The 27705-nt window shown below is 49.2% G+C and overlaps 1 protein-coding gene across 3 annotated transcripts in view; it reads left to right on the top strand.

The window, feature by feature from the left end:
• Window positions 1-15202, top strand: part of SEZ6L (seizure related 6 homolog like) — an 84017-nt gene extending 68815 nt beyond the window's left edge. For 2 of the 3 annotated variants that reach the window (XM_061602985.1, XM_061602984.1), the window contains exons 10-17: window positions 2646-2842; window positions 4944-5138; window positions 6128-6319; window positions 6618-6812; window positions 6968-7000; window positions 10775-10889; window positions 11264-11366; window positions 13298-15202. In XM_061602985.1, coding sequence (XP_061458969.1) covers window positions 2646-2842; window positions 4944-5138; window positions 6128-6319; window positions 6618-6812; window positions 6968-7000; window positions 10775-10889; window positions 11264-11366; window positions 13298-13327 — 1060 coding nt within the window. In that variant the 3' untranslated portion in view covers window positions 13328-15202. The remainder of the gene's footprint in view (window positions 1-2645; window positions 2843-4943; window positions 5139-6127; window positions 6320-6617; window positions 6813-6967; window positions 7001-10774; window positions 10890-11263; window positions 11367-13297) is intronic. The other variant, XM_061602986.1, reaches the window with a different exon arrangement.
• Window positions 15203-27705: the final 12503 nt, after the last annotated feature.

Genomic DNA, 27705 nt, shown 5'->3' with positions numbered 1-27705 from the left:
CATTTGCCCAGGCATTTTGGATTGTGGTATTTTAGCTGGTTGAATTTGTTCCACTCCTCTTGCTTTCATTGCATTGCTGGTTTGTGCTATAATATCTTTGTAACTTTACATTTCTTGGTATACTGCTCTGAAAATCCATTTTTGGGTTAAGGGTGGTTTATACAGATTTCTTAATAAATAAATACCTTATTAAGTGTTTAGAAGGGGTAAATTTGGAAGAATTTGGGGAGGGTGGTTGACAGGAGAGGTTTAACAACATCCCTGAAGTCCCATGCCTAGAGGCAGAAAGTGGCCATCACCCTGCCGGTCAAGCCCAAGCATTTCAGGGGGGGGCAGGTTTAATCTTTCCCAAACATTGCCAAGAGGGGTTTTCCCCCTTTAGAGACAAATCCATGGAGGAGGAGAAGGTGGTCAGTCACTGCTAGTCATGAGGGCTGTGCATTATTTCCAGTACTTCTGGAAGAGTGGTACACGTCTGGATACCAGTTGCTGGGTAACACCAGCGGGGAGGGCTCTTGCTCTCAGGCCTCAGGGGGATTTGGGAAGTCACTATGAGGACAGGATGCTAGGTTAGGATCATGATGAAACCAAAACATCAGTGCAGCTTTGAAAGGTACATTCTGTTGGAATATGTGGTTCAACTCCAACTTGTGGGTTGAGGCTGCATGGGGTTAAAAAGGGTAGCTAGAGAGGAGACCTCCTGATTACTAGGCTAATACCTGTCCTTTGATCTCCTGCTGACTCTCCCTTCCTGCTAGACTGATATGCATAGGATGTTGGCCACATCTCCTTCCTCCTTCTCGTTTCTCTTGAGAGGGAGAACAGACATCTTCTCTTTGTCTCTCCCTCTCCTCCAAGCATGAGGGCAAACACTAGGCTTAGTGTTTGCATCTCCAGCTTAACTAGTTAGCTAGATGTAGAACTCTTTCCTACCAAGTATGTACTTCCAGAATAAAGTAGTTATTTCTTATTTTAAAGCTTAAAGTCTCTGTCTGACTAATGTGCAGGGAAGGTGGAATCTTTAGCAAAGATTCAAACACATAAAGGCTCACTCAGTCTCTCCATTCCCAGTTTCACCACTCTGCAATACATTCTGCCATCTTGATTCAAAATGGCACCCAGCTGTATCCAAACACAGACAAGAACTGGTAAGAACATGAGGCGAGCCTGCTGGATCAGGCCAATGGCCCACCTAGTCAGCATCTTACCACTAGGTTGTCTACAGGAAGCCCCCAAGAGCAACTTGAGCACAACAGCACTCTCCCTCTCATGATTCCCACCAACTGATATTCAAAGGTATTCTGCCTTCTACAGTGAATGCAGGGCATAGCCCTCATGGCTAGTAGTAGCCACTGATAGATAGCCTGAAGCTCCACAAATTTGTCTGATCCTCCTTTAAAGCCATCCAAGAGGGTAGCCTTGTCCTTCCTGTGGGACAAAACCCTCATGAAAAATGGCCAGGCTATGGTTTGAAGGCACATGAGGCCAGCTCCTGCAGGGTCAGGTCTGGTCAGTGCCTGGATGGGAGACCACCTGGGAACCATATTATGACACCTTGGGTTTCTATCTTAAAAAGAAAAGCAGGGTAGAAATGTAACAAAATAAATAAACAAATAAAAATGTGGTCCCTGTCCTGCTTCAGATGCAGCCAAATCCAGCAGTTCCAGGTCCACACAAAGACCCAAAAGCAATCCAGAAAGAACGGTCTGGCCACAGACCAAAACACAAACAAGCCCAATCCCAAACCAGGGAGCCACCACAAAGATGAAATGCCCACACTCTTGGCCCCAAAGTGGAGGCTTTTAACCGTGGGCCTTCTGAGCCCCACCCACAACACAGCTGCAGGCCATCTGGGTTGCCTGAAGAGTTTGGTTTGCTTGTGAGTAGCTTCCTCACAAGTAGCCCCTTACTCCTGAGGAGTCCTTGTTCTTCTTCAGGCAGGCACTCTGGCAGCTGACGAGCCCTGCACCCTTCAGCCCTGGTGCTCCTCAGATTCTGTGCAGGGGCCCTCTGTGTCTTGCAAAAGCAGCTAGGGTGTCACGGCCTGCCAGATCTCTGTGCTCTATCTCACTGCCCACTGACTGGCACAAGCTGCTTGGATGTTTTGGAGAGTGCCAGGTCAGTGCAGCTTGGCAAGTTTCACTCTTGGTTCAAAATGGCGTTCAGTTGTAGGCAAACATGGACCCAAACATAGACCCTTCACCTCAGGAGCCATCATGCAAAATTTGGTTACAATATCTTCAGAGGTGTCCACATGCACAGCGAGCAAACAGCCTTCCAAAATGAAGACTGGATTACTTAGCTGCCCCTCACTACGAGGTCCCGGGGTGGGTTATAAGAATTAAAAAATAAGTCCACGCCAGTTACGGTCACGAGAAGAGGGAGGCAGGAAGCTGGACGGGAGCTGCCTTTGGTCCTTTTGTGATCTTACTGTGGCCTGCAGTGGAGAGGTTTATCAGCAGCTCCTATCAGTATAGCACCAGATACCAGTTTCTTGGAGGCAAACACTGGATGTGGGATTCCTGTTCTGCTTGGCCACCAGAGGAAGGAATCTGGATCCTGGACTAGATACTCCAGAAGGGACCCTCTCATGGTGCACTCTTTTTTGTTGTTTCTTTTTGCCTGTCCACCTTTTGCCCTTGCAGTCTGAACTTGAGCAACAGTGACATCCTCACCATCTATGACGGAGACGACCTCAGCGCCCACATTATGGGGCAGTACCTGGGCAGCAGCGGGCCCCAGAAGCTCTATTCCTCCACTCCAGACCTGACCATCCAGTTCCACTCCGATCCAGCTGGGCTCATCTTTGGGAAAGGACAGGGCTTCATCATGAACTACATCGGTAGGTGAGCTCTGGGTGCCCTGAGGCCTTGGCGCTTCCTGGCCTGGAAAACAGGAGGAGACAGTGGCACAGAGTGTGCAAACGCTGTGATAGGAGTTGCAGCTCAGCAACATCTGGAGACCCCCTGCTCTATAACCTTTAATGCCTTAGAGGGATTTTAAAAATGTTTGGACAACTCACTCCCACATCTAAGTGGAAACTGCTTTTGAAACTCCCCTCTATTTGCCATTTAACTGGGGAGGAGAAGCAAGCTGATGTTTAAGGGACAGTTTGAAGCCTTCGAGGGGAGGGAGCAGGGGGGCATAGCTCAGTGAGAGAGCACCAGCTCTGTATACAGGAGGGGTTGCATGCAATTAAGCCCTCCTCAGAAGAGGCCCATTGAAATGAATGAACCTAAGTTAGTCCTGCTTATTGACTTCATTGGGTCTACTCTGGGAAGGACTAGCATTATTATTATTGTTTATTAATTTTCAATCCCACCTTTCCTCTCAGAAGGAGCCCAGGGCAGCAAACAAGGGACAAAACACTAAAAACATCTTAAAATATCTCAAAAACAAAACTCCTTAAAAATAAAACATCTTTAAAATTTTTATTTATTTATTTATTTTTTAAATGTCTTAAAAAGCAATTCCAAAACAGACGCAGCCTGAGATAAGGTCTCTCCTTAAAAGGCTTGTTGAAAGAGGAAGGTCTAGCACCGAAGACCACCCCGACATCTTCACTTGGCCTGTGCCTGGGAGAATCCAGACAGTAATGGCTAGGTAGGCAAATCGCCTGGCCAGGGTCCAAGCAACTTCCTAGGCTGCCATCCCAAACACACTTACTAGGGAGCAAGCTCTAGTAAGGCTTGCTTTGGCGTAAAAACGCAGAGGATTGTGCTGTTTCATGATCCTTTGGATCCTGCCTGGCCATCCATGGTGCTTCATTAGGGACTGCCACCAAAATGTTGGCTTTAAGCACTATTTGGAAATCTTCCTGCTACGTCAGGGGTGGGGAACCTGTGGCCCTCTAGACCTTTTGGACTGCAACTGCCATCATCCCCCAACCAGGATGGCCAAGGGTCAGGAAGTCCAGGAGCTGCAGTCCAGCCACATCTGTGGGGCACAGTTCCCTGTCCCTTCACTAGCTAATCCAGGCCCTCTCTTGCCCCCTGGCATTTTATGACCTCCTGCCCCCCTCTGCAGCTCCTCCTCTCTCCTGGTTCCAGGGCCAGCCCCAGACTGCAGTGGGCCCCAAAAGGTGGCAATGCGGTGGTACTACTGCCACTGCCCTGGGGGCTTAAATAGGCCTGGTGGCCTCAGCTTGTTAGCATGCTGCAAATGCACATCTACCATCAACCAAGATGGTGGTGGAGGCATGCTGATGCCCCTGCCGCCTTCTTGGGTGATGGCAACTATGCATGCGCAACATGCTGATGCAGCCACATGGAGATGTGAGAAGCAGCACAGCCAGCCCTCGACAGTGGGGTGTGTTGCCTGGGAGAGTAGATCCTGGTCTGTGATCTGTGCCAGCGTCGGGTCACAGGGCGTATGTGCATCATGGAACGGGAACTACACCTGCCCAGCCCCAGCAGCAGGGGTCCCTGACCAGTGCCTAACGTGGCCGCCCACTGGCACCAGATTTGACTGGTTCCTCACTTCTCAAGCCTTCAGCATACCCAAGACCCCTACAGCATACGGCTCCTTGCATCCCTAGTCCCTGTGTGTGACGTCTATCATCCAGCTTCCCATTTCTCTCACAGCAACTACACTGATTTTAACCTTCTATGACTTTGTCCCTCCCTCTCGTCAAGCCCTCTGGGATGTCACTGACCACACATTCCATCATTGGGTGGTTCTTCTGGAGACAGTACCACCAAAGCTGCAATTGCAAGCCCATTAGAGTAGGTAAAATCTTCTGTTGGAGAAGCACAGACTGGAGCACACCAACTTTTAAGTTTCACAGAAGTCTTCAGCTTTTCTATGACGTTGTGTATCATGCAGCTGCCCCTGTCTGCCAATCAACAGTAAAGAGGCAATTTGTATGCAGAGTTCAGCTACGCACGAAGTTGTTCCTTAATTAACCCTTGAGTTCCTCACGCCAGTCCCCTTTTTGGCTACAGAAGTGTCACGGAACGACTCCTGTTCTGACTTGCCGGAAATTCAGAATGGCTGGAAGACCACATCTCACACGGAGCTTGTTCGCGAGGCCAAGATAACCTACCAGTGCGACCCAGGCTACGACATTGTCGGGAGCGACACCCTCACCTGCCAGTGGGACCTCACTTGGAGCAGCGACCCGCCCTTCTGTGAGAAAAGTACGGGCCTTGTGGTGTTGGGGTGCATTGCTTGAAGTTGGCCAGCTCCTCTGGCTCCTCCCTTGGACCTGGCTCTAACGTATCTTGCCTAGCCTCATGTTTTGGGTGGATGTATCTGCTGAGGAACCCTCTCTGTATCTGCCGCAAGAGAGCCTCACACCTTGCAGAACAGACCTGTTCAGGTTGTTTAGGGTGTTTCTAATGGCTTTAATTATGTGTTTTAAAATTGTTGTAACCTGCCCTGGGACCTCTGGCCAAGGGCGAGTAGTAAATAATAATAATAATAATAATAATAATAATAATAATAATGGTCTTCTAATTGCAAAGCCTCTGATCTCCAGAGCACAGGATGCATTGCTATAAAGGGGCTGTGGTGAACTGGTAAGTTCTGCCATTTGGCAACTATATGGACTGCCTCAGCTTGATGAAATTTGGACTGCAACAGTCCCTTCACATTTCAAAGCTTTCATGAGGACTAGAAGCATCTCAAACTGAAATCCTCAAAGTCCTATAAGATTCCAAACTTGAGACCAGTAGTGTCATGGCAAATTCAGAAGTGCAGGGTCCCTTCATGGTAGTCACACCATGTCCCCTCACAGCCTTCTAAGATTATACAATAAAATGAGCTTTCAGGCTCTTACTTTGTTTGGAGTTCTTTCCCTTAGTGATGCAATGCAACAATCAATGCAGATCTCCAGGTGTTGCCTTCCACCTAGATCTAGTGTCATGTACATGGGCAAATGTGCTAAGATTGCTGTAAGGTAAGGAACTTCCTTTGCTGAGTTTCCCTTCTTTGAAGACATAGGGACCCTCCTGGGACCCTGCTCCAAAAAAATAAGGGGGACTACAATGCCCTGGGACCCTGAACGACTACAGCCTTGCTAGAGACCAAATTTCACCATGTATGACACAGCTGCCCATATAACCCCAATTACATGTTTTTCCACCCAGGCAAAGAGTCCATTCCTCTCTTTCACCTTTTTTCCTAGTTATGTACTGCACAGACCCTGGGGAGGTACAACACTCCATCCGTTTGATTTCTGATCCAGTGCTATTGGTCGGGACCACAATCCAGTATACCTGTAATCCAGGATTTGTTCTTGAAGGGAGCTCCCTCCTGACCTGCTACAGCCGGGAGACAGGGACGCCCATCTGGACCTCAAGATTGCCACACTGTGTGTGTAAGTGCCATCAGCTCCTAAAAGGTGTCCCAGGTCCTGCTATACTGACAAGCTAATGTGTGGCCATTGTTGTGAGAAAACACTCATTTTCACTAGGAAGGTGTCAAAACGCTGTTTTTAACACATATAATGGAGGTTGGAGGCAGGGCAGCCCTGTCTGTGGGAAGCCAGGTGGGAGAGGCTGCCCTGAACTGGTGAAAAAGCAGTCACGTGCCTTCTCTAAAGAAGGTGCCAGCTTCCCCCAGAACTGATTTGTAGGGAGACCCTCACTATGCTTACCAGGCATGTTTCCTTCCAGCTGAAGAATCCCTCGCTTGTGACAACCCAGGCCTGCCAGAAAATGGGTACCAAATCTTGTACAAGCGCCTCTACCTGCCTGGTGAATCTCTGACGTTCATGTGCTACGAAGGCTTTGAGCTCATTGGAGAGGTCACCATCAAATGCATTTTGGGGCAGCCCTCCCGATGGAGTGGACCACTCCCCATCTGCAAAGGTAAGCTCCCCTGGAAAGAACAGGGGCTTGGAGGGGGCCCAGGACATAGGTGGCTGCCTGCCTGCCTGCCTGCCACCTTCCTCCGCCCTCGCTTCTCGGTGTGCACACCCCGTATCGGCCAGCCCCAGACTAACTTGCCTGCCTTTCTGTTTCAGTGAATCAAGACAGCTTTGAGCACGCCTTAGAAGGTGAGTCAGGTATTCTTAGGGGCGCCCCACTTCCCTGGGGGGCAGGAAGTGCCAGTGTTAATGTGACCCAGATTAGCTTTTCCAGGAATTTCTGTTATATGTGCTTTATTGACAAATGCACAGCTAGAGCTTAAGTGGAGAGGAACCCCTTTCCATAAGGAGAAGAGAGCCAGAGTCACAGAGAGACTCAGTGTTCCATCTCTAAAGGGAGCTTCTGGTTTTCAGCCAACCCAACAGCTGTTTGGGTGCCTCCAGATGGTGTTTAATGTGGGATGGGTGCTGCTCATGGATGCAAATTTTGCAGTGTCCACATAACATCATTGGCTTAAAAATGCCAGCCTTTATTCCCCCCCCCGATTAATCTGGATTTACTCTTTCTGGGGGGAAACCTGGTAAGTCTAAACAGAAAAACATGTCATGCCAAGGACCTGTTAATAATAACTGAATGACCTGTTTGGGATCTTAAGGCCCTATCTGGGATCTCTCTCTCTCTCCCTTCTATTTGACACCCCCTTTGGGGGAAGAGAAGGTCACCTTCCCACACTCTGCTTCGTAAGTCAGCTGATGTTTCCTCAGCAGGAGCTAATGGCTGAAAAGGCGGCCTTTTGGTAGCTGTAGATATCTCTGGAGTGTCAGCCATCGATCTGCCTCAGAACGGGGCCAGCTGCTGAAGCTGTCTGTTGCCAGGAAGTCTGTTTGGGAGCTGACCTTCATCAGTGCCTTTCTCCATTTGAGTGATGATGGTGATGATGCCTCCATCTCTTGAGACTGCCTTTTCCTTGTCTGGCTTGCCTTAGGCTACCAGCAAAGCATTCAGGCCTGAGGCTACTCTGAAGGGTTTGTGTTAGCACTGTCGGGTCTCTGGTTTTCAGCCAGAGACTCTGGCTGTTTGGGGTCCTCCCTGGATCTCCGAGTGAGTCACTCCAGTCACCAGGTTTCTGGTCACCTGGTAGGATGCCACAATGGGGCCAGATCTCTGGGGAAATTTGGCCCCGTATGCTCCCAGCCCTGCAGCTGGCTGCATTGGATCGGGGTGGCATGGAGGAACTTTGAATTGGCTGCATCCCATCGGTGGCTGAGGAGGATGTTCCTCCTCACCCCCCCATGGGATGCAGCTGCTCCAGGGGCCACCTCATGACATCACTAGGATCCGCCGCTGAAATCTCAGGTTATGAGATGCTTCCTGCCTGGCAAACTCTAATTGGTCAAACTCTAAGGTCAAACTACACTTAACGTTGCCACTTTTGTTTTGAAGGAAAGCTCCTCCCTCCTCTCTCTGCTCTCCCTCTCTGCCAGGACATCACTGCATTTGGGAGGTGCTCTCTAGCCGCTGGTGCTGTCTAGACAGAAATTGCAAGGAGCCATCTCTGGCCCTTTCTCTTTCTCTGGGCAGGGCAGCACAGAGGTCATGGAAAGAGCAGCCACCTCATTCTCCCACTTGGGGATTGGGGTCCAAGGAGCCCAATCCTGTCCATCCCCAGGCTGCCCAGCAAGTGAGGGCAAGCAAGAAGAGGCCACTGCTGCCACAGGATTGGGCAAGTGATGGTGGCCACTGCCTCTGATCGCTCTTGCTGGCCCTCTCTCTCTAGCAAACTCGCCTTGCTTGTGTGCCCTCTCTGTTTGGGTGGTGCAAAGGGAAGGATTGAGCCCAGCAGGGCCATCCAGAGGAAGGGAGCCAGCCAAAGAAGGGGGGGCTGCTGCTCCTCCTCCTCCTTGGAAATGGCCAGCATCTTCAGTGATGCTGACACTTTCCAAAAGCAAGGGAAACAGGGTTGATGTTAGGGAGCGGCCCAGCTATTTTCCACTAGGCTCCAACTCTCTGTCCCTTTCTACTCTTTCTCTTTTCTTTTAACCTTTTTTTTAACTGCCTACAGGGAAGATGGGCCCCTGCAAGGGGGGGCTGTGAGTCCCCAGATACTCACTTCCTTCATTTGCTCAAACAGAGAGAGAGAGAGAGAGAGATTCATGTGGGTTAAGATCTGCTTTAATTTTAATAGGTACATAAGCAGCAGTTCTTGACGCATGGCGTGTACTGGACCCAGGAAATCCTGCTGCCTCAGGGTGAGGCCTGACAGCAAGAGCCAGAATTTCATTTTTCCTTCTGAAAGCTGCCCTAAATTTGCATCTATGTATAAAAATCAACATACACAAATTTATATCAAAGGGCAGGAGCAACTTTTATGCAAATTTGTGTCACAGGCACTCTCCAAGACTTTGAAGTATCTAGCAATGTCCCTCAAGGAAAACCCATTTAATAAAGGCTTCAGGACTGGTCATGGAACTGAAACAGCTTTGGTCGCTATGGTGGATGATTTAAGGAGGGCGTTGGATAAAGAAGAACATGCATTCCTCGTCCTCCTGGATCTCTCAGCGGCTTTCGATACCGTTGACCACGGTATCCTTTTAGATCGTCTGGAGAGAATGGGAATAGGGGGCACTGTTCTACGGTGGTTCCGTTCCTATCTCTCAGACAGACATCAACGGGTGGCATTGGGGGATAAGGTCTCGGACCCTTGGCCTCTCAATTGTGGTGTGCCACAGGGTTCTATCCTTGCCCCCATGCTATTCAACATCTATGTAAAGCCGCTGGGAGCCATCATCAGGAGATTTGGGCTGCGGTGCCACCAATATGCGGATGACACCCAGCTCTATCTCTCGTTTAAGTCCTCGCCAGAGTTGGCTGTGGAGACCATTTCCAAGTGCCTGGAGTCAGTAAGTGAATGGATGGGAGGAAATAGGCTGAAGCTAAACCCTGACAAGACCGAGGTGCTGCTCGTGGGAGACAGGAAAAGATTAGGAGCTTTAGACCTGGTGCTCAATGGGGTAAAACTGCCCCTGAAGGACCAGGTCCGCAGCCTCGGGGTCATCCTTGATTCCCAGCTGTCCATGGAGGCTCAGGTTTTGGCAGTGAGCCGGGCAGCTTGGTTTCAATTACATCTAATACAGAGGCTGCAACCCTATCTGCCTGTCCATCTTCTCCCACGGGTAGTACATGCTCTGGTCTCCTCTCGCTTAGACTACTGTAATGCGCTGTACGTTGGGTTACCCTTGAAAACAGTCCGGAAACTGCAGCTGGTACAGAACGCGGCGGCACGCTTGATTACGAACAGCCGTCGCCGCAATCACATCACTCCGGTGTTACAAGATCTACACTGGTTACCAGTTGTTTACCGGGCCCAATTCAAGGTGTTGGTACTAACCTTTAAAGCCCTATACGATCTCGGCCCAGCTTATCTGAAGGAGCGCCTCCAGCATCAACAAATATGCCGCCTGACTAGATCAGCCACTCAAGACCTTCTCTCGGTCCCACCAGTTAAAACAGCTAGACTGGTGCGGACCAGAGAGAGGGCATTTTCAATCGTGGCCCCCACCCTCTGGAACTCTCTGCCTTATGATCTTCGCCATGCCCCCTCCCTGCCAAGTTTTCGCCAAGCCTTGAAAACCTGGCTATTCAGGCAGGCCTACAAGATCCCTGGGGTAGCCTAATTTTATTGGTTTTAGCTATGGGTGGGTTCGGTTTCGTTTTATATTGTAGTTCTTGGGTTTGTATGTAGTTTGTATGTTGCATTTTATTTGATCTTGTACGCCGCCTAGAGTGGCCGCTTGTGCGGCCAGATAGGCGGCCTCGAAATAAAATTTATTATTATTATTATTGATTACCCAGCAACTTTAAATAGTGTAAGATGCCAGTCTTGGTGCTCTGTAGGAGAGTCTCAGGGGATAACTTAGGGTGCTTATTTGTCAAGGATCTCATCACAATCTTTCTCTCATCAGTAGCTGAAGCTGCCGCAGAAACGTCCTTGGAAGGGGGGAACATGGCCCTGGCAATTTTTATCCCGGTTCTGGTTGTGTCTTTGCTGCTGGGGGGAGCATATGTCTACCTGACAAGGTAGGGAGGAAGGGTGGTGGCATGCTCCCCACCCCGCATCCCTGGTCCTGGAGGGATCTGGGTCTCTCCATATGCAGGCTCTGGTTCTGGGCCAGCTTGGTTACTTCCGTCATCTCACCTGTAGCTCTACTTGGCAGGGACTGGCACATGCCATGCTCTGGATCGTGCACGTCAGTCTGTGGCAAGCTGACCTGGTGGGAGGGTGGGCCTTGGTCCCTTCCATTTCTACAGTTGCAGTTCCCCGCTCCGTAAAGGTGTAATCTCCCTTGAAAGCACATTCAGGTGCTCCAGTTGGAGTCAGCTCTCTTGAGTTCCATAGAGAACATTGACTTTTCTCTTTGCTCTCCCTCTCCCCCTCCTTCCCCCCACCTCAGGTGTCGCTACTATTCCAGCCTGCGCCTGCCCCTCATGTACTCTCATCCATACAGTCAAATCACAGTGGAGACGGAGTTTGACAACCCAGTTTACGAGACCGGAGTGAGTTGCCTCCTAATTTTGTTCCCCTCTGAACACATTCCTACCCCATAGTCACTGTTGAATGCAGCCAGGGCTGGCCCTACCGTAAGGCAGAGTGAGGCAGCTGCCTCAGACGCAGATGCTAAGGTGTTGTGAGCGGACAAAACTCTCTCTGTGTGTGGCATGACTGTGTGTGCCCGAGTGTGTGCACATGCCACTTGCAGCCTGTCGTACACCCCCTAAACTAGTGCGATGGAGGAGGATAAAATATGGCTCAGCTGCTAGTCTGGTCAGCTTTTGTACATGGAATGGGGGAAGGTGGCATCTTGTGATCAATCCAGCGTCCTGTTTTCCCAGTGGCCAACCAGATGCCCATGGGAAGCCCGCAATCAGGACCTGGGCGCAAGAGCACTCTGCCCTCCTGTGGTTTCCAGCAACTGGGACTCGGAAGCATCCTGCCTCCGACTGTGGAAGCAGAGCAGAGCCATCGTGACTAGTAGCCATTGATAGCCTCCTCCATGAATGTGTCTAATCCTCTTTTAAAGCCACCCAAGTTGCTGGTCATCACTGCCTCCTGTGGGAGCAGATTCCATAGTTTAACTATGCGCTGAGTAAAGAAGTACTTCCTTTTGTCTGTCCTGAATCTTCCAATATTCAGCTTTGTTGGATGTCCACGAGTTCTAGTATTATGAGAGAGGGAGAAAAATGTTTCTCTATCCACTTTCTCCAGGACATGCATAATTTTATGCACTTCTGTCGTGCCACCTCCTACTCGCCTTTTCTCTAAAGACCCTCAAATGCTGCAACCTTTCCTCATAAGGGAATCTCCATCCCTTTGATCATTTTGGTTGCTCTTTTCTGATCCTTTTCCAACTCTACAATATCTTTTTTGAGGCAACCAGAACTGTACACAGTATTCCAAATACAGCCGAACCATAGATTTGTGTAATAGCATTATTATATCAGCAGGTTTATTTTCAATACCTTTCCTAAGGATCCCAAGTACAGAATTCGCCTTTTTCACAGCCACCACACACTGGGTTGACATCTTCATAGCTACACAGGAAGTGGTTTGGACTGTGAAAGATCAACCCAAATTGTGTTTGCATTTTGACCAATTTGTAGGGCAGTACAATATCTTGGAGAGGAGGTCAGGTCTCCTGCTCCCCTGCTGCACTCAATATAGCTGCCCAATCTCCCTGCTTTTTAAAGTTTGGTAGAAATATCTGACAGAAAAAAGTCCAAAAGGTTCTTTTCTCTCTCTCTTTTTACACTTTGAACTCTCGATTCTCTCTGACTGTTTTGTGTTTCACCATGAAAATTTAGAGGGTTGTTAAGCAAGCGTTTCTGAGTTCAGGACTATAAGTTTTGTAAGGTTTTGTTTTGAAATGAGCTTATGGGAAGCATCAGAATGGCATACGGGGGTATTTTCCATTTAACATTGCGGAATGTGAAAAATCCATGCTGGCTATAGTATACAGCCACTCTCGTAAATCCAGTGAATATTGTTGTTGTTGTTGTTGTTGTTGTTAATAATAATAATAATAATAATAATAATAATAATAATAATAATAATAATAATAATGCCACCACCACCAAACCAAGAATTTCCACCTACATGTTAAATACCAGTTCTAAGGCTGTGTGTGTGTGAGAGAGAGAGAGTGCGACTGAGTGATTGAGTGCATTGCATTCAGACAATATATCCACCAAGCAAAACTGATATAAAATCACCTCTTCGTATCTTTTCTACATTAAAATAAAAAGTGACTTGCACCTCAGTATCTTTCCTATGGAAACAAGAGCCTCCACCCCAGCCCATGGCAAGGAGTCCACATAGCAAGGCTTTGAGGCTTTGTCGGAGCATTTTCCCAGTCAAAAAGATTTAAAAGGCATCCGGTTTTGAGCAAAGGCAGCCATTGACCACCACAGAGTGTTCTTTCTTTCTGCAGGAAACACGAGAATACGAAGTATCGATCTGATGCTGGCCACACGGAACTCTCCATGCACAGCCTTGATTCCCTCTCCCAGAACCTCCTCAAGTGATAAATTTGGACATTCCGTGGAGTTTGACGGACAGCTTGAGCCCACGGCGCCTTTTCCTTTTTGCCATTTTCTCCATCTTGACGTCTGCTCCAGTTACGCTCCAAGAGTGTCGCAGGTGGGCACTGCACTCAAGGTTTGCTGCTCTGGAGCTAAGCCCTGTGCACCAATGCAGCCTCTTGTAAGGTTCCGTAAAAAAGAACACTGTGGTGTATTCGTGTGGGGATGTTGTTTCTAATTGGGGGGGGGGGAATGGAGCTGCTTCCAGTCCACGAGGGAGCCTTGCAATGCCGGGCGCTGAGTTCGACAGTGGCCGTTCCAACACCCTTGCTCTCTCCTTTCTCAGCAGCTACTGACCCCTCCATGAACTTGGCGCTGTGTTCTCCTCTGGAAGAGAAAGTGGTGCCAACTTGTAGAGTAGTTTGGGAAGTCACTGGTGATTGCATGAAGCTCAGCCTCCTGGGGGTGGGGACTGGGGCTGGGGCGAGAGAGCAATAGTGGCCAAACCAAGAAAACCCATGTCCTGTTTTTGTCTTGAATCATGGATGTTAACCTGTGTAACTGGCCAACTGACGTGGATGTTTTAGAAAGGAGAGGCAGAGAAGAACATCTCTGGAAGATGGAGATTACCTCTCTTGGCTTCTAATTCCCAGCTGGTCTGATGGTCTTACCCATCTTTAAAGAATCCTGTGGCTACCGCTTAAATCCACTCTCTGCCAACTTTTACTGTACCTCAGGGCAAAAAATGGCAGATCCAGGCTCTTAGGACATGTTTTGATTAATGTTGGAGCTTTGCTGCTGCAGGTTTTGAGGCTGATGCAGTAAGAAATCTATGGATCTCTGGCTCCTGGAAAGGGACGTGAGGCATGTATATGGTGGATTAGTGGCTTCTGAACATGGAGGGCAAAATGTTGTATCCATCCATCCATCCATCCATCCATCCTTTTTTTAAAAAAAACTCTCAAATGAGAGAAAGGAATATGATTGGAAGTGGGCAGGTGATCATCTTGACAACCATTTTGCCCCAGCCATTTGCAATTTCCAGAGCAGGGCAAACAAACCCTTCATTCACACAGGGCCATAGAGGCTCCTGTTCGGTGCAGTGGGTTTGTGTAGGAGAAAATCACAATCCTAAATCAAGATTTGCACTGTTGAACCTGGGACTGTTGGTTTATTTATTTTGAAAAGCCACCTGGAACAACTGTTGAGATGAGTTGGATCAGGAAAAGGGAGTCATCTGGAAGGCACAACCTGGACTGGCCAAAACGCATCCCCAGTTCTCTGCTTGCTTTCCTATCGGCATGCTCTCCAGTTCATGCCGCCTCTGCTCCTGGAACATTGTGCAAAGAATGCAAACTCATTCCATAAAAACATGAAGATTAGGGAGGAGCACTGTCTACATTGTTGAAATTATATGTCCTTTCCACCCCCCTTCACCCAGCCTGCGTCCCTCTCAAACCATCCCTGTTATAAATGGGTAACTGGAGAGGCAGATAATCGGCTGCTGACGCCTCTGTTGGCATCTATTTCTGTCTTTGTAAAAACAGTGAAATTGTAACCATGGCAATGTTTTTTAAATGTGTTTTAGTTTAGAAACCTGGTCTAGTACGTCTCTACAGTTGTCAAGAGTAAGGCATTTGGGGCTATTTATTTTTTCTCCTTTTAAAAAAATTTACAGGAAAAAAATATGAATGTGTTTTTGTAATTTGCAATGGTAAGGGGGGGGTGAAAAGTGCCAAAAATGTACCTAGATTTCTGTTCCCATTCTTACAGGTCTCTTTTTCTAAGATTCTTGGGATTAAATATTTTTGAACATGATAAGCTAAAAGTTCCATAGGAAGTGGCAGAATTTAGTGTAAGTAACCTTCATATAAAGTGTACTGCTATATTTTTTATGTTGGGGAAACAAGTTTTTGGGGTACTGAATATGCTGCAATTTGGCCTGTATCACATGCTTCATATATTCCCAGTCTGATTTTTGATATAGTTTGCATGCACAACATTTCCACCCAGAGCTGCTTTACGCAACTAACACATTGTTAATTCAGCATTGTGGTTGCTGAGCTTACTGTGTGGCAGCCAAATTGTGTGGACTTCTTTCTGTGTAGTTAGCCACCTGGTGTGAGAACATGACAATATCTGGCTGCTCAGTTGATCAATGCATCCAAATTGGAATCCTGGCCCTTAAACAAGCAAACAACAAACTCAATTTCCTGTACTCACAGGAAGTTGGATTTAAAGACTGCACACACTTATTAAAAGGCTACAAAATGATTGCTTGCTTGCCCTAGTGGCCTATAAAGCATGTGACATCATGCATAACTGCTGTCTCCCCACACTTGTTCATGCAAGGCACAATCTGGGATGCACAAGAATACAAGAATTGCCTTGCTGGCTTAGGCTAAAGTTCATCTAGCTTTCAACAGTGGCAAGCAAGCCAGTTTCACAAGCAGAGCATGAAAGCTACAGCCCTTCCCCTGTATATGTTCCCTGGCATCTGGGGTAGACTGCCTTTGAAGATGGAGGCTCCATTCGTAGCTGTTATGCATAATGGCAACCCACAGACCTATCTCCACTCCTCAGAAATGACATGAGGAGGGGTCCCTGCCCATTTCCTCAAGCAGCGGGCAAGAGGAGTTGTTGTTTAATCCTTCCTTCCAAGGTGTTGATCTGATCTAAACTGCCTCATACAACTGCACTTGAGTAACGGGGGGGGGGGAGGAGGAGGCTGGAGACCAGGTTTTGGGATCACAGAGTTGCTATTCAGTGTCATTTCGATCAATGCAGACTTCTGGAAGCACATCAGAGTGGATTCAAACATTTTTGAGAAACTGTTAGTGGTTATCCCTAACTGGACCACTCCCCTAACAATGTCACAACCGGTTCCAGGCCCTCTCTGAGATTTGCCCATCCTGGTCGGGAGGTTTACTCATTTCACTGCCGTCTGCTCTGGTTTCCTTGTTGCTGCTATCACACACTTTTATCTGCGCCAAAACGTCCCACAAGCAGCAGCACAGATGGCTTCCTGTGCTTCGACAATCACACCCTGACAGAACACCTAGCCTGGAATTCAGCTTCCTCATGAGAAGGTCACATTCTTCTTTTCTCTCTTGCTAAAGAAAGATTCCAGACCTTATGGCCAGTGGTGTAGTAGTGCATCGGGAAGTGCAGGAGCTTATCATGGCACACAACCCATAGCCACACCCCCGAGGAGAGACCAAATACACCGTTTATTAGGACCAGCTTGACTGCAGGAAGAGTCACATAGCACTCATCAGTCTCATTTTTGACAGGTCCCATCAGCCAGCAGAAACTGAGAATGCCTCAGCCAACAGGAAGCAAGAATGGCCCTCTATGTCCCACCTCCTAGCCCCACCCCCTTTTGATATTAATTTAATATAGAATACCGTCTATATTAAGCACACGGCCCTTTAACTAACCAGACGCAGCATTCATGGGGTGGGGTCTCTAGCAGATTAATGCCTGAAAATGGAAATGCACTGCCTTCAAATTGATTCCGACTTATGGCGACCCTACCAATGGGGTTTTCATGGGAAGCAGTATTCAGAGGGGATTTACCTTTGCCTCCCTCTGAGGCTGAGAGGCAGTCACTGGCCCAAGGTCACCCAGTGAGCTTCATGGCTGTGTGGGGATTCGAACCCTGGTCTCCCAGGTGGTAGTCCAGCACCTTAACCGCTACACCACACTGGCTCTCACGGCACTAAGCAGAAGCCTTGTTAAAGCCCGGTTTGTAGACCAAGCAGCTTACACGCTGCATGAAACAGCCACAAAAGGCTTGCTTCCAAAGCAGACGGCAGAGCAAGAGCTGCTAGCTAACACTGCCCTGCCTACTTCCAGGCCGTTTTCACCAGAAAGGGAGATGCCAGAAGGGGTTCAAGCATATTTGGGAGCAGCCCCGTGGACTTAGCCCAGTGGTGTGACTCAGATGCGGAGGATGCAGAACTCCACAGGCACCTTTTATGATGATGATGATCATTCCCTTACAGTTAAGTGCTGCAGAGCAATGCAGACACAAACATGCACAAGCTAGAGGTTTTGTGGCACGTGGGGAGAGATGTTTGTGAAAAGCTGCACAGAACTTCAGTAACTATTCCTTGGGGAGGGGCTAATTTTATATTAAATGAAATGGCGTGGGCTATCATTTCATATAAAAAGGGCATGGCCTATTATATATTAAAAGGGGTGGGCCCTATAATTTTATATTAAATTAATATCAAAAGGGGGCAGGGCTGGGAGGTGGGACATAGAGGGCCGCTCCTATTGGCTGAAGTTCTTGATTCCTAATGCTTGATGGGACCTGTCAAAAATGAGATTGATGAATGCTGTGTGCATTTTCTTCTACTGCGGTCCTGTGCATAGTGACCTGAGAGCAACACTGAACTGAACGGTACTGACCTCTGGTTGCATATGCTCAGCTTGCAAAAAGCACAATGAACTTTAGCAAAAGATCAGTCAGCTCAAATGCAGCATTTAGCATTTAGACATGCAAACAAACTTGCAAAGACATGTTGCCATTTAAACTGTCAGTGTCAAGTAGGAACCCTATCAAAGAAAAGGAAAGAAGGATCCAGCCTCTGAAACAACAATAAACCTCGTTATCACCTCATTTACATGCCAGAGCAAGGAGGATCCATCAACTCTGGCAGATGACATCATTACTCCTACTGTAAAAAAAAGCCCTGGGGCTGCATCCCCCTCAACTACACCACCACTTTATGGCTGAGAAGATAAACCTGAAACTCAAGAGACTGGTGAAATGTTGCAGGGCTGGACCTTTCTGTGGACAGTGAATTTGGATTTTATATTTTGGAAAAAGAAGGTAGGCAGTCGCACTCTTAAAATCTATTTTTATCAGCTAAGCCAGGCTGGTGGGCGACTATCGCGTCTCCTCTGCCAGCGTCAGTGTTAAACTGCAGAGTAGTGGGAGTAGCGGAAGCAGGAGAGGGCTCCTGGTGCCACGACTGCAGCCACTGAGCTGGGTTGCCAGCCGTACCTTCAGAGCAGTTTGCTATGCAGAAAATGGAAATGGGCTGCCTTCAAGTCGATCCCGACTTATGGCGACCCTCTGAATAGGGTTTTCATGGTAAGCGGCATTCAGAGGGTGTTTACCATTGCCTCCCTCTGAGACTAGTCCTCCCCAGCTGGCTAGGACCTGCTCAGCTTGCCACAGCTGCACAAGCCAGCCCCTTCCTTGTCCGCAACTGCCAGCTAGGGGGCAACTGGGCTCCTTGGGACTATGCAGCTTGCCCACGGCTGCCCAGGTGGCAGGGCACGTAAACCCTGAGCCACTCACTGTGGGGTGATCTTTAGCTGGCTCTTGACACCCAGGAGACACGAGCGGGGATTTGAACTCACAAACTCTGGACTCGTAGCCAGGATCTCCTCCCCACCGTGCTATACCAGCTACTTGCTATGCAGAAATCACCTGTTTTTCTCCAAACCAAAAGTCTTGCTGCTGGTTTTGTACATCTCCAACATGTCATAGTTTGGGGGGGGTTTCAGAAAGGGGGGGCAGCCGCTCTTGTGTGCACCTTGCATTCTCACAGTATGGGGGATATCTGAGCACCCCCACATTGCCCCAGGTGCTTCCCTCCTGGTTGCCTGTCTTCATGCGCCAGCCACAGCAGACTGTCACAGAGTGTCTTCTGAAGATGCAGGGGTGTGAGTCACAACTGGGGGCCAGGACAGTAACCTTGGAAAATCAAAGAAATTGGTTCTAGGTGCATTTCTGATAGAAATAGCTGTGCCTCAAAATGACATTTAGTACTTTTGTAGATTGCGGGGGAAAGAGAGAAATAGAAGCAGTATTTCTGCCAGGAATCAAACCTGGGGAGGGAGACTGTGGTGTCTTTATGAAATATGGTTTGTTTATTTACACACATTCCAACCAGAGCTTAGGATGGAGGGGTTCAAGGCATCAGCAGTCCAATATTCAGCTTTTCCATCAGTGTTACAGGAGGCATCCTAAAGCCATCATGCAGAGAGACAGCCTCTCTGCCTGCCTCCAGTTCCCAGCCTTTTTCTGGACACTCTACACACACTGAAAACACCACCCTCTTCTAGGCACCAGGAGGGGGCAGAGGGTCTCCTGAAGAGTTTCAATGACAAAAGGGTCTTCCGACCTAGCCCATTCACCAGTTGCTGGGCACCTGATAGACCCATTAACAACCTGGCCACACTATTAGATTAACAAAAGAAACCAGCAGAGCGAGTTTTTTTTTTCCCCAGGCGCAAGTCTCCAAATCAGAGGCTGGAAGGGGACCCACAGGAATCATCCATTCCAACCCCCAAACTCCCAACAATATATATATCACTCCTAACAATTGTAACTTTGTTTACAATGGTAAGCCCCTCTGGAAGTACTCTCAGTTAAAAACAGTCCAGACTAAGAATCTGGGGCTAGCTGAAAGGCAGGGTTGCAGACCTCCAGGTCCAAAAGGAATATTCCGGTGAAATGTTAGTATCGGATCTCTTCCATCTGTTCACGCTGTCACGCAGCCTCCAAAGGCCCAGTGGATCCTCTGGGCTGTATCTTTCATTTCTTAATCAAGGCACATCAGCAGAAGAGACACCTGTCTGTTGCTGGTCTGGAAGAGGCCCTGCTTCTCGTTCACATTGATAGGAACAAGCAACATGGGTGGGCTGTATTTTTAAATTTTATATTTTGTACAAACTTCAACTCATGTTCACTTCCCTTCAGTCCTTGGCTCCGTCCCCACACTAGCCCTGCATAATGGTGCCATGTCCTGTGCACGGGAGGGCTGCGGGACCCTTCAGGAGTTACTGGGGAAAGGACAGTTCTGCCCAGTGGCTGCAGATCTGCCTGGGGAGCAGCCCCTCAGGGCATTCCCCACCTCCCACCCTCTGGGAAACCATAAACTAACTTTCAGTTATTTAGGGTTATGTTTGCACATATTTTTGTACTGCCAAACATTTTAAGGAGAAAAGCAGGAAACAATAGAAAAATCACTACAACCGAAACATCAGTAAACCAGAGATAACTTTACTGAATCACCCCTTGGTGAAAGCCGGGATGAACCACGCGTAGAGCCCCTCCGGAGTGCGTCTTGGCCATGCGTTTCCCCACCAAGGCAAAGTGTAGCTTCATGCCTGGATGTTTAGTGCATTTTCCTTACCTCAGTTTCTTAAACTGGCCTACTGCAGTTCCCCGCCATGTGAGCGTTCTACAAATCTCCCTTGGAGGTGCCTGTGGACTTTCCCCCAGTGCAATAAACCCCTTGTTTTCTGCGTCTCCTGGCCTTGGATGTTCCATTTCACTCACACACACACTCGAGGAAGGCCACAGACAGGGGCCAAAGAGGCAGTGACCTTTTGTTCAGAATATGCAGCTGCAAACTCCTGTGAAAAGTCTTCTTGTGATGCTGACATGGCTACAACAGCACCAGCCAATCTTTGGGGCAACCGTGCCACCAGTGTGAGCTCACCGTGCCACTGCTGGGTGTCACTGCTCCAGACCAGTAGTCCTGAGAGGCCAAGTCCTCCAGCAGCAATGGCTGGTCTCAAGGAGGAGATGGATCCACTCCTGGTCCTTCCCAGGTAGAGCTACCGTCACCAGAGCCCACATCTCTTCCCCTGAACCCTGAGAAGACCCCTTTGCCAACAGACTCTGATGACTCAGTGGACCAGGAGAGTTCAGATGAGATGTCCTCTGAGGTGCTTGAAACCCCAAGGTCTAGATGAAGCCCACAGCCGTGGAGGAAGCCACGGCCCTTTAACTAACCAGACGCAGCATTCATGGGGTGGGGTCTCTAGCAGATTAATGCCTGAAAATGGAAATGCACTGCCTTCAAATTGATTCCGACTTATGGCGACCCTACCAATGGGGTTTTCATGGGAAGCAGTATTCAGAGGGGATTTACCATTGCCTTCCTCGGAGGCTGAGAGGCAGTGACTGGCCCAAGGTCACCCAGTGAGCTTCATGGCTGTGTGGGGATTTGAACCCTGGTCTCTCAGGTCGTAGTCCAACACTTTAACCACTACACCACAGTGGCTCTCAATTAATGCCTAGTCCAGCCTATAAAGATCTGCAAGGACACTGTTAAGCTGACTTCGATGATCTGAGTCAGCTGGGGATCACTAACTCTGGTCCTGAAGCCCACACCTAGGTCCCTCTCCAAGGTGCTGACCCCGCTTTGTCTCACTTTCTCTTTGGCCTGAAACCTGTGGACAACTGACCACCCCTTTGCTTGGGCCATCGCCCCTCTGCAGTGGTGGGCATCCCATAGGGATCAGGACACTGTGTGTACTGAAGCACATCTGCATTGGTGTGGTTGCGCCTCTTGTCTGTTGTGCTGGGGAGGGAGGACAGGCAAGGGGGTCGGCTAGCCGCTGCCTTGCCTTCAAACCCAGGCAGGCTAGCAGGCAGGCAGGGAGGCCGGTCCTCCTGCTTGTGCCCAAGCAGGACATCAGTGCTCATGGCTGCACCACAGTGCAGGTAAGCCCCCCCCCCACCAGCTAAAAGGCCCATTTCCTATTGCCACAACATTGGTGGCTCCCCTGCCACTTCCTTTTATCACAACTTTTCCACCTTAGATGGATTCTATGAAAATGAAAATATTACCGAGATGCCCTCCTCGTGGCCACGCTCCTTCTGTGATGTCGACTCACAAGCTCCAGGCAGCACATAAATAATAAATGTTTATGGCTTGCAGGTTCATCCCATTGGATGTAATTGGTTCCCATTAATCCCAGCAGGGGGATTAGTGAGTAATTGTCCTTTGAACAGGCCTCTCTCTGAATTGCCCCATGCTGGCTTCTGTTCCTGTGGTGGTGAGGAGCTTTAATCAAGGAGTTCCTCTTGTTATTATTTCTTTTTAAGTAACAAAAAAGAACACATAAGCACCATTTACTCCTCTACACAAAAGTGTGTTATTGACAGTTAGGTACAAAAGAATGGTGGAGGTGGCTGCATCACCTTCCACAGCCACCAGATGGCACCAGAGACTCAGTTTTGGGGCACACTAGCTGCAGCATGCGAAAGGTACCCCCAAATCCCTATGCTTCCCACACACACACACCCCTGCCTCATTGTGGGAGGAGACAGATTAAGAGCCTTTGCCTTGATAGCATCTACAATTAGCCAGCACAGGCTCTGCGTTCCAGCATGCAACAATCCATCCATCCATCCATCCATCCAACAGGTTGGACCAAATGTGCGCATGTGGTTGTTTTTTGGGGAGGGGCACTTTAGCAGAAACTGAGCAGGAAATATGGAACTAAGATCCTTTTCTTTAGACACTAGCACATATCAAGACTTGCTGGTGGAAGTGGTTGCTTCCCTTCTTTCCCCAGCACAAAATTGCCCTGAGTTTTGTGGTGGGGCACAGTTCCACCTGTTGAATTTCTGCCTGCCATGCACCTGTCAAATGTCTGGTCTTCCCCCACCCCACCCCTTCAGTCCCTTCCTTCTGCTCGTAGGCAGGTGTTCTTCTAACACAGAGTTAGCATTCCCACACACAATGACCAGCTGACCCCTTAGTGGCCTGCTGGCTGCTCAAGAGGCATCCACAGGATCTTTGCACCTGGCTGCTCACTGGGGTGGGCCTCCCCAGGCAGCTGCATCACACAGCCCTTCCCAAGAGCCTAGGAAGGGCCCAGGGCTAGGGCTGGCCTGGCTGAAGCCCTCAAGGGTGGCCCGGGAACTTCTGCCTCTAGTGCTGCTGCGGCAGCCTGTGAGTTGGCAGGCTGGGCACGTCCCTCCTGGCTGCGCTCCCCAGGCTGCGAGCAGCAGAGAGACAGAAGAAGACTATCTTGCCCTGACGGCTGGGAACAAAAGAGAAAGGGGGGCGAGGAGGAGGAGGGAAGTGACACTTCTGCACTTGCTGCTAAGGAACACAGGGACCACACGTCTTGGCATCTCTCTGGCCTGCATTCATGCAGATCTTCCATTTTGGGAGGCAGGGTTGCTACCTTTTTCATCCAGCCACTGCTCCTGTGCCTGTTAAGCAGGTCGGTGTGGAGATGTCAGCTGGGGGTCTGCTTCTGTCTCCATGGAAAAGCATCATCGCAGATGTCCAAGGATCAGATCAGAAGGCAGCAACATATATAGGCAATTTTAGGTTCAGGATGCTGGTGGAGTTTTTCTCTGGTCAGCTGACTGTCCTGCTGACAGATAAAACCCAGAATTAAACATCCACTGCCATCAAGTTCTAACACAATAACCTTCTGCTCTATTATAGCTATTTATATCAAATAATATTATTGTATCAAAGTTAAAATCTTTCTTTAAAAGGGGCCCCACAAAATAGCACTCACAGTACACTGAAAAGGTTTCCCATTACTCAGAAATGTCTGCCTGCACCTGAGACAGGCGCTTTATTCCCAGACCCGCCTTCATCAGCATCTCAGTAAGGATGCCTTCTTTCGCCATGATCCTTTGCCTTTAACAGCTGCAGGGCAAGCAGTAGTTCAACAGATGCAGCTTTCCCAGAGCACCAAGATGAAGTGCTGGGGGACTGTCCACCTCCTCATTTTAAACCCGGCCTTCCCAGCTGACTGAATAAAAAGAGGCAACATATGGAATAGTGAAGAAGAGAGTGGGAGCTCCTGGACATCTGCAAAGTTTGCTGGCTCACCTAGATTAATAATGGGCTCAGTTGGAGTGCCCTTAACCCCAGGAGTTATTTCTCTTGGCATGGGTGCATGTGTGTGTAGGGGTCGAGCGCTGGATGAAAGTGAACTAATCATCCAGAAGAAAGTCCCTCTGAGGATGTGCAGAGGGTCTTCCACCCACCACGGAACAATTGTCACCAGCGTCTACATATCCAGGGTCTGGAGGGGGTGGCAGATGGGAGCACTTGCCAGTGGGCTTCAGCACCCCCACCCATGCTTCTAGAAAATAAGCTGCTGCAATGCTGGGGGTATGAAAGCTCTCAGACATGGTGCACTGCTGGCAGGGGCAAAGGGAGAAGGGCTGCTCAGCTCATCAGAAAGGTTTATTTGCTGGGATGGATTAACTACTGAGGGGAAGACCTTCCCAATGAGTCTCTTTTCTAATTCCTCTCAGTGCTCTCCCTGACTTAGAGGGGAGAAGAAAAAAATTAATCCACTTCTCTCTCTCACCTCCGCCGCCCATCCCGCTGAATTCATCAAGCAGCAGCACACTGAGCTGTGGCTGGCAGGGTCCAACTCACCCACACGCACTCTCCTCCGCTGCCAGGGATAAGAGGCCGAGAGCATAAGAACTGAGCACCCTGCAGAATCAGGCCAAGAAGGTCCCATTTAGTGGAGCGTTTTGTTTCTGGCCAATCAGATGTCTCGGGGGAGCTTCCATTTGTTCCCCCTCCCCCAATCTGTGGCTCAAAGGCATCCTGCGCCTGCATGTGGAGGTTCCACAATATGGCTCACAGCCACCATTATTTTCTTTGTGGATAATTCTCTGATCCAGCAGCAACATCTGGAGCGCATCAGAACGCCGGAGCTGCCTTTCTGGGCCAACGCAAAGGATGATGTAGCTGCCCAACATCCACGGTGGCCGGCTAGATGCTGCCAGGGGGAAGCTGGAAAAGAAGCTCCAAAGGGGAGGGGGACAATTCTCTGTTGTATTCCCTACATCAGGCACTCAAGGCTCCAGCCTTCCCCAACCCGGTGCCCTCCAGATGATTTGGGGGACATCTCCCATCAATCAGCACCAGCCAGCATGGCTGTAAGATGCAGGCCATCCAATGATGTGGCCATCCAAAAGATCTGGAGAGCACCATGTTGGCAAAGGCCACCAACCCAGTGGTTCCACTTAGCTACTGAAAGATCTCTCGGCTGTGGGTTTGTCTCAGCCTTTCCAAAAGCCAAGGGAGAGGCCAGCATCATTTTATGGCCCTAAATGGATTGTTGGAATGTATGAGGTTCCACTCCAACTTGGTTGGTTGAGGCTGCATGGGGTTAAAAAAGGGTAGCTAGGAAGGAGACCTCTTAGTCTAGGCTATACCTGTCCTTTGATCCTTGCCATCTCTCCCCTTCCTGCTAGACTGAAATGCAAAGGATGTTGATCCCAGTTCCTTCCTGCCTTCCCATTCCTTCTTCTCTCTCGAGAGGGGAGCAGACATCTTTCCTTTGTCTCTCCCTCTCAACCAGCATGAGATCTGCACTGGGATCAGTGCCGGCTGCTCCAACATAGCTAGTTAGCTAGATATAGAACTCTTTCCTATCAAGCATGTATTTCCAGAATAAAGTAGTTGTTTCTTATTTATTTTACAGCTAAAAGTCTGTCTGACTAATTTGCAGGGAAGATAGAATCTTAGCAAAGATTCAAACACACACACATAAGCTCGCTCAATACTCTCCGCTCTGCTACGCAACTCAGTAGAATTCCAACATGGATTGGGACCCAAATACCTGAAGGAATGCAAGACAAGCCAGCTGGATCAGGCCAGTGGTCCATCTAGTCCAGCGCCCTGTCCTCACAGTGGCCAACCAGATGCCCATTATAGGAAGCCTGCAAGCAGGACCTGAGCGCAAGAGCAGCTCTCCCCTCCTGTGGCTTCCAGCAACTGGGACTCGGAAGCATCCTGCCTCCCACTGTGGAGGCAGAGCAGAGCCATCGTGGCTAGTAGCCACTGATAGTCTTGAATGTGTCTAATCTATTTTTAAAGACATCCCTGTGGGGAGTGAATTCTGTTGTTTCACCCTGCACTGCAGAGTCAAAAGAGGAGCACTGCTCTGTAATGTCTTCTTCAGATGTTCAGCAGGCGCCCCGCTCCGTGGGTCCCCGCTAGAGGGGCTGTGTTAGGTGGCAAGGCGGGAGAGGGCCTTCTCCGTGGTGGCAGCCCGAGTGTTGAAGAGGTCCACCTGGAGAGGGCTTGCCCATCATTTTGGCACCAGGCATTGAAAACTCTTCATGGTTAGTTGGCTTCCTTGCTTCAGCTGCTTCTCCCCTCCTTTTCCTCACGCAAGGCTTTTGTTTTATTGTATTTGGCACGCTTTAGTGTGACAGCTGAAAAATATTTTTAGTACAACAAAGAAATGAACAATTGCTGGCAGTGGATTTGATGGTGGCCTCCCACCAGCCTCCCACTTTTCTCCTGGGTGCCAAACCACACCCACTTCACAGATGGCACCCCTCTGGTCCTGAGGCAAGGGGGCGAAGCAGCAGCCCTGCACAATGGGATGCAGATGGGTCTTGCTCTGGCCCTGGGCAGGCCCAATCCATGAGAAAGTGCTCCTGTGGCGGCACCACAGAAAAGGATGGGAGGGGGTGTGTGGGGGTGCGACAGAGATCCTCATCTTCTGCCTAAGGCAACCCTCCTTCTTGCGTTACCATGAGGGTGACTCTGCTTCGGGCCCACCTCTTGACAGGCAGGCCAGGCAAGCTTGCATCCAGGCTAGCACTCCACTGGGGCACCAGGAAAAGTGGGGCAGGCCCAGCTGCAATTTCTCTTGCTGGTGACTCAGAGGATGAGTCAGAAGGAGAAAAGGAGCTTTGCAGAGGATGCAGCCATTTCCCCAGCATTTGGGGGGGGGGGAGGGAACTCCCCAGAAATCACTTGTGCTGGTTGTGGCTCCCCAGATCCACTCTGCTGAACATCACTTGCGTGGTCACTTAGCCAGCTGGCACCCAGGGGTCTCACTCCCCTACCGGCTGAAGCGACTCCTGCTGGGTTCTGGCTAGCTGAAGCAGAGATCCCAGAATCCCTTTGCGGGGCTTTCCCTGCCTGACCCAGGAGTTCTGCCGTGCCCCAAACCCGCTTCTTCCAGATTGCCCACCAGGGCTGGGAAACGTATACTGTAGCTTGTTGCAGAGTAGAGAAATTGGGTATTTAGGGGCTGAGTGAGCCTTTATGTGTATTTGAATCTTTGCTAAAGATTCCACCTTCCCTGCAAATCAGTCAGAGACTCTAAGCTTTAAAATAAGAAATAACTACTTTATTCTGGAAGTACATACTTGATAGGAAAGAGTTCTACATCTAGCTAACTAGCTAAGTTGGAGATGTAAACACTAAGCCTAGTGTTTGCCCTCATGCTTGGAGGAGAGGGAGAGACAAAGGAATATGTCTGCTCCCCTCTCAAGAGAAAGAAGACTGGAAGGAGTGAAGGAACTGGGATCAACATCCTGTGCATATCAGTCTAGCAAGAAGGGAGAGACAGCAGGAGATGAAAGGACAGGCATTAGCCTAGCAAGCAGGTGGTCTTCTCTCTAGCTACCCTTTTAACCCCATGCAGCTTCAACCCACCAGTTTGGGTTGAACCACATATTCCAACACACCTTGCTCCTATCCCGTCTTCTGGAGATTCCCACCCTACGAATTGTAGACCCTGCATCTGTTTCCTCTCCCTGTGCTTG

Source organism: Rhineura floridana, chromosome 19, assembly GCF_030035675.1.
Source record: "Rhineura floridana isolate rRhiFlo1 chromosome 19, rRhiFlo1.hap2, whole genome shotgun sequence".
Classification (NCBI taxonomy): domain Eukaryota; kingdom Metazoa; phylum Chordata; class Lepidosauria; order Squamata; family Rhineuridae; genus Rhineura; species Rhineura floridana.
This window is presented reverse-complemented; position numbering and strand designations above follow the sequence as displayed.